The sequence below is a fragment of the Trichechus manatus genome, unplaced genomic scaffold (assembly GCF_000243295.1).
Source record: "Trichechus manatus latirostris isolate Lorelei unplaced genomic scaffold, TriManLat1.0 scaffold00024, whole genome shotgun sequence".
NCBI classification, from domain to species: Eukaryota; Metazoa; Chordata; class Mammalia; order Sirenia; family Trichechidae; genus Trichechus; species Trichechus manatus.
Window position 1 is genome coordinate 11,671,537 of NW_004443960.1, and position 7,233 is coordinate 11,678,769.

The 7,233-nt window shown below is 47.3% G+C and overlaps 1 protein-coding gene across 1 annotated transcript in view; it reads left to right on the forward strand.

Moving 5' to 3' along the window:
- SNX29 (sorting nexin 29) overlaps window positions 1–7,233 on the forward strand; it is a 589,817-nt gene that overhangs the window by 416,824 nt on the left and 165,760 nt on the right. The window contains exon 18 of the mRNA XM_004373263.3: window positions 4,292–4,373. Within this exon, the coding sequence (XP_004373320.2) occupies window positions 4,292–4,373 (82 nt within the window). The remainder of the gene's footprint in view (window positions 1–4,291; window positions 4,374–7,233) is intronic.

Consider the following 7,233-nt stretch of genomic DNA (forward strand, 5'->3'; position numbering starts at 1 on the left):
AGGGATTTGAGTTTACCATCTCTAGGTTGTTGGAAACTACAGTCATTCAGTGCATTGATCTGCTTTTTGGTCAGACTTGATTCCTTTTGGTGACCCTGCTGATAACCCATAAGGAGTTTAGTTGGGCCTTCAGAAAATCTATTTCTGATCAGGTTACCTTGGTTTTTGAACAAATAATCCCCTTGGGCTGCTAAAGAAAGTGTGGAGAATCTTGTATTAGGGGCCAGGTAAAACTGTTTTCTTCTCCCGATCATTTGTGGTGAATGGAGGAAGGTTTAATCTCCCCAAGAGAAGGTGACAGCTGGGAAAAGCCTGGTTCTGGCGAGGCAGGTTGGAGCATCCCTGGAAGGAACATTTTCTCAGAGCCAGGCGGACCTGCTCTGAAAGTTTAGCTCCAGAGTTACATCGGTGTGGCCTTGGGCAAGCCACATGCCCTCGCTGAGCCTTGGTTTTCTTATTTACAAGGTGAATTTCACAATTTCAGCCTAGCAGGGCTGTGAAGGTGATTAGGATGAAATGATGAAACGCACAGAGGACATCATGAAGGTGCTCAGTACCTGGGCGGCTGTCGGGATGGTGGAGGTGGTTGCTAGGTTGGACAGGGGTGGAGGTGGAGGCGTTTAAGAGAGAGAGGAGAGAACCAAAGGTGGAATGGCCTCCCATGGGCTCCTGGGTGGGAATACAGCGTGATGAGGACAATAGAAAGACAGCCTGACACGGAGCAAGGGTGGGATAAGCTGGGACGAGGCATACGAACTACAGAGGGTGGTCACAGAGATGAGTGAGCAGTGTGTTGTGAGGCTGAAGGGACTCGTTGTTAAACCAAGAATTCCCCAAGCACCTTCTAAGGGCCAAGCATCGTGCCAGGTGCTTGGTGTGGGCGTGAATAAGCCATAGGCACTACCCTCAAGGAGCATCTGCCCGGTGCAGACCACCATCATCTCTCCCCTGGAGACTCGCAGTCCCCTCCCAGTCTGTTAGCTCATCTACACTGAAGCCAGAAGGAAGCCCCACGCATTGCCCACTGCTGTTGAGTCGATTCTGACTCATAGTGACCCTGTATAGGACAGAGTAGACCTGCCCCATAGGGTTTCCTAGGCTGTACTCTTTACGGAAGAAGTGCAGCTGGAGGGTTTGAACCACCGACCTTCTGGTTAGCAGCCGAGCACTTAAGCACTGCGCCACCAGGGCTCCTTCAGAGGGAAGCAGCGGCGCCATTTCGCCCCTGTCGTGACGGAGACTGGGATCCTTCATGTGGCTTACAAAGAAAGCCCGTGCTGGCCCTCCAGCTGCACCCCCACCCCTCCGCTCTTCCCTCCCTGCGCACTAGCCACAACTCCTCCACCTCACTGTGGTTGTCCCCCGCAGGATCGTTATTTATTCAGCACACACCTACACAGTGTTTCCTCTGCTCTGCGCTGTTCTAACTCCCTCAGTCCCACAACAAGCCTCTGAGATGCTATCGTTTCTTAGATGATGGATTGAAGCAGAAATTCAAACCCAGACGGTCTTGATTTAGGGTCCCTGCTGTTCACAAATGTCCCCTTCCTGGAGCACCTGTCCCATCCTCCAGTTCCCCACCCCAGGGTGGCTAACTCTCCTCCGTATTCCTCGGAGCCCAGCCCAAACATTGATCCCCCAGTGAAGCCTTCTCTGATGCCCCAGACCAGATCAGGCCCCTTGCTGTTTCCTGTCGTCAGCAGCCAGTATTCCTTGGAGACACTATGTAATTGCCATTATAAAAAAAAGAAAAAAAAACCCAAACCCACTGCTGTGAAGTCAATTCTCACTCATAGCAACCATATAGGACAGAGTAGAACTATCCTATAGGGTTTCCAAGGCTGTAAATCTTTACATGGCAGACTGCCACACCTTTCTCCCGTGAAGTGGCTGGTGGATTCAAACTGCCGACCTTTTGGTAAGCAGCCAAGTGCTTAACCACTGCACCTCCAGGGTTCCTTTTTAATTGCCATAAAAACCCAAACCCACTGCCATCGAGTCGATTCTGACTCATAGCCACCCTATAAGACACGATAGAACTACCCTATAGGGTTTCAGAGGCTGTAAATCTTTATGGAAGCAGACTGCCACGTCTTTCTCCCTCAGAGTGGCTAGCAGCTTCTAACTGCTCACCTTTCAGTTAGCAGCCACACACTTAACCACTGTGCCACCAGGGCTCCTTTTTAACTGCCATAGTGGTAACTAAATAATTTGATGGGGATTTGTCTCTTTGCCATGTTAAACTGCACGCTCACGTGAGGGCAGGGACTCGGTCTGCTTTCTTTATTTCTCTGTCCCCAGTACCTAGAACACTGCCTGCTGGCACATAGTAGGTCTCAGCCAATACTTGTTTAATGGATGAATGAATAAATGAATGAACAAAGGAATGAATAAATGAACTAAAGTCTAGGAAGGAGATGGCCGTGTGAACAATCAATTATAATGCAGTGTGATAAATGCTCTGAAAGGGGGAAACATGGAACCCAGCCTGGGGTAACCTCAGCCTGGAAGACGGCCAGCCTTCACCTCCCCAGGGCACTTTGTGAAGACCACATTGCTCCTCACACTCCTGCACCCACTGCAGAGAAATTGAAGGGCGCTGCTCTGAGTGCTAGCACATTTTGAGCCCTTCACAGGAGGACTGTCACTAGATACACAAACCAGTTTGGTGGCTCAGAGTCACCATTTGCCCTTTGAGCCCTTGGAAAGTGATCAAGGGCGCTGATTTTACCCCATGAAGGAGGTCGCCACTTCAGCACAGAGCCTGGAGGAAATGCTGCTTCCAGAGAGGACCATTACCTGAGGGTTATTTTCTTTGTGGAAATAAGATGCTCTTTACTCTAGAGGTTGTGAGAACGTTGCATTGTGGAATCTTCCATCGTCAGCATCTCAAATTGTGTTCCAAGTACAGGAGGCTGGTGAATTTTATGGAGAGAGAGAGAGAGAGAGAGAGAGAGAGAGAGAGCTGGTGGGGGGAGGGGTGGATGGGGGAAGCATTTAGCTCTGGAACAGCTTTAAGTAGAAGCGAGGGCTGGGACCTTCCAGAATCCTGCAGCACTGTTTTGATAGCTATTGTGATTCATCCTGAAATTTCAGCAATAGTCAACTCGTCAGCTCTGCATGGTTTGGATCTAGCCAGGCGGAAGTTGGTGGTGATCGCCACTGTTGTTGTTGCTGTGTGTGTGTGTGTACACAGCGATTTATAAGTTAAGTTTAAAGTCATCACATAAGGCAAAACTGTCACATAACCAAAATTACTCTTGAGAATTCCTTCAATAGCCCATGTGGACATTAAATGAGATCGTACAGGTAAAAGCATAGAGCATAGAGCCACACATTATAGGTACTCAGTCGAAGTTTTTGGATTTGAATGTAAATTTTGCTTCATTAGACCCATAGACATAGTGTTTCTGGAAATGTTGAAAGAGAGGTATTGGCCCTGGCTTCCTGGTTTTCCAGTGTCCCGCTTTCTGTTGTGTCTCCCCCAGCAGCTGCCACCCTCAGAGCTGGGGTGTTGGTCTCCTGAGCTCTGGTGTGGAGTCTGATGTTAAAATGGGAGTCAGTGTCTAAAGTGGGCTCAGGGAGCAGGGAGGTGACTCCCCCGGGGGTGCTGCCAACTCTGCGGTGTTACCACATGTGACCCCCACACAGCCTCACCAGGGGCGTCCAGGCAGTATCCCCTTTTCCAGATGAAGAAAAGTGACGAAAAGCAGGTTCAGCTAAATCACGGGCCAAGGTCACTGAGCTCGTAAGAACTGAAAGGCAGCTCCTTCTCCTTCCAGAATACAAACTGAATATATGTATTTTAAACTAAGTTCCCTGAAAAATAGTCTGGGGGAGTAAATACTAAGATTTAAACTTGTCCCTTAGTTTACTATTAAGTATAATATAGGTTGTCATAAGTTGCTTGTATATAATGCCTCTTAAAATAGAAAATTGTTTCCTTCCTTTGGTTTCTTGCTTTTTTTAATTTAAAAAAAAATTATTTATTTTGTTGTTGTTGTTGAGAATATACACAGCAAAACATAAACCAATTCAACCATTTCTCCATGTACAATTCAGTGACATTGATGACATTCTTCAAGGTGTGCAGCCATCCTCACCCTCCTTTTGTGGGTCATCCCTCTCCATTAACATAAACTCACTGCCCCCTAAGGTTCCTAGCTCATCTTTCCAGTTGTTGTTGTCAGTTTGATCCCTTATTAGTTTAGCTTCACTACTAAAAAATACCTCTTTTTTTTTTTTTTTTGTAAATTGAAATGACCAATTTTGATCTCTTTCTCTCGGCCAGATCAAACCGGGCGCTGATCAATGTCTGGATCCCCTCTGTGTTCCTCCGGGGCAAAGCGACGAACGCCTTCCACGTGTACCAGGTAATCCCTGGTTTCAGTTCAGCGCCGTAGCTGGGTGGAAATGACACCGTTTGTTTTGTGCCAGTGCTTGGCCTCTTGGGGATGGAGCACTGTACTTGGGAGGCCGCGACTTTCCAAATGCCAGAGTTTCAGCTGCTGAAATGCCTGAGTGGTCTGTGGCAGCCAGGCGGGAGCAGGAGGGAGCTTCCTCCTGCTGAGCCCTCTTGTGTGGGCAGGACAGATCGCAGCTTGGACTGCTTGAGCGGAACTGGGGATTTGTTGGCTTCTGTTGCAGCCAGAATGTCCAGGGTCAGTCTGGCCTCAGGCATGACTGGCCTAGGAGGTGAAGTATTGGGGTCGGGAGGTTGCCTTGCTCCTGTCTCCCCTGCGTGGCGTCCTTCTCAACCCCTGCGCGGCTCCCATGGCGGTGTGTCGGGATGTTCCCAGCAGCACCAGGCTTTCCACCTGTCCCATGGTTTCGGCGAAGTCCCAGCCCATCTCTCACTGGCCTGCATTGGTTATGAGCCCATCACTAAACCTCGGGGCTGAGGGATGGACTTCTGTGATGGAGCTCAGGTTTGGATCTCATGTTCGCTGCTGGGACTGGGGACCTCAACACGTCTGAGAATAGGAAGAGCGGCTTCTCAAATGAAAACCAGGCTACTGTTTCCAAAAGCAGGGACAGTGAATACTTGGCAAGCAAACACTGCAGGCATCTCCTCCACTACCTTGGGCTAGAAATAATGTCTTAGTTACCTAGTGCTGCTATAACAGAAATACCACAAGTGAGTGGCTTTAACAAAAGAAATTTATTTTCTCATGGTTGAGGAGGCTAGAAGTCCAAATTCAGGACACCGGCCCTAGGGGAAGGCTTTCTTTCTCTGTTGGCTCTGGGGGAAGGTCCTTGTCTCTTCCGTTCCTTGGGGATCTTCACGTGGCTTGGCGTTGATCTTCCCCCATCTCTGCTCTCTTGCGTGCTTGTTTAATCTCTTATGTCTCAAAAGAGATTGATTTAAGACACACCCTACGCCGTCTCATTAAAATAGCAAAGAAAACCCATTCCCAAATGGGATTATAACCACTACAGGGGTTGGGATTTACAGCACAGTTCCGTCCATAAGAAGTGACCACCCTGGTTTTGGACTGAGCGTCTAAGGCTGTGTGAGGCTTTCGTCTCCTTTGGAGGTGATTTGGCCCCCGTGAATGGGGCCCCAGTTTTCCATCATCTCTCTGACTTGCTGAAGCCTCTTTCAGCCCTGCCTGCTTATCCTCTTTTTGTTGTTTTTGCTTCTTTTTGTTCTTCTTACGGTGGATCCTATTTCCAGCCATTTGCTGTCACTTGTCCTGGGACTGTTTTGTTTTCCACACTGACTTCTAGCCAGTTCCTGGTCCTGCTGTCTCCTTGTGTCACAGTAGTTTTCAGTAGGCCTTGTTCTTATTCCTCACGAGCTCTGTGAAAAGCCTTGAGTTCTGTGGCTGTTTTTCTTAGTGGGGAATTGACCCATGGAAGAAGTCCTCTCTGCTATTAAGACAGTCTCCCTAACTAAGACTGGGTGGGGAAAAAAAGACAATGAACTTAGAAGTAGAAGCCGCTGTTTAAATCCTGTGACTTTGGGCAAATCTGTAAAAAGTAATAATAAATTGACTTGCAAAACTGGTATGAGGATTAGAAATATATGGCACAGAGTTGGCACTCAATATTCATTTCTTGCCTTCCAAAATGATCACCATGTTTGGTCTTTGGTGGCAGGTACTGGTGGTGGGCATGTGTAAATAGGCATGGGAATGTGAGTGTGTACGCACATCTGAAATTCTTATGGACAATGAGTTGGCACTATCTTGCAACAGAAAATCACTTCAGTTTACATGTCCATCTGGGCAGCATAACATTTTAATAAGTGTTAGGGGAATCTGAGTGTTCATAATACTCTCAGCTCTCGTTTGAAAAGAGAATTATATATGACATTTCCAAATATCCTCTTCTTTTCCTCTCTTTCTCGTTTTATACCAAACCAAAAAAAAAAAAAAATCCCTTATTTGAGCGCTCTTCAAGTTCTGCTTTGTGGTCATTAGGAAGCTGGGAGGTGTTGCCTGGAGGATGAAAAAAGTGAAGCCGACAGCTTTGTTTTAGAGTGAAATTAAAATGTGATATCACTTGAGAGGTTTCTTTGACCTTTCTTTTTTTTTTTATTTTTTTTAGAAATTTTTTTTTAAATTGATGTAATTAAATGAAGTTTACATTTCAAGTTAGTCTCCCATACAGAATTTTTTTTTTTTAGCATACATTGTTATGAGACCCCAACCACTCACCGCATTCTGCGACAGCACGCTCCTCCCCTCTGCCCTTGATTCCGCATGAGCATTCAGCCATCTCCTAACTCTCTCTGCCTTCCCCTCTCACAGAGCCACACCTTTGGTCTCTTATATCTACTTGTCTAAGAGGCACATTCTTCACGAGTATCTGTTTATGTCCCACAGTCCAGTCCAATCCCTGTCTGAAGAGTTGGCCTTGGAAGTTGTTTTAGTTCTGGGGTGATGGGGAGAGCAGGGGCCATGCTTTCCGGGGCACCTCCAGTCTTAGTCAATAACCATTAAGTTTGGTCTTCTTACTAGTATTTGAGCTCTGCACCCCATCGTTCTATTGCTCCATCAGGGACCCTATGTTGTATTCGCTGTCAGGATGTTCATTGGTGGTAGCCGGGCATCATCTAGTTCTTCTGGTCTCAGGCTGATGAAGTCTCTGGTTTATGTGGCCCATTCTGTCTCTTGGGCCAATACTTTCCTTGTGTCTTTGGTGTTCTTTGTTCTCCTTTACTCCAAGTGGCTGGGACCAATTGATGCATCTTAGATGGCCGCTTGCAAGCTTTGAAGACCCCAGATG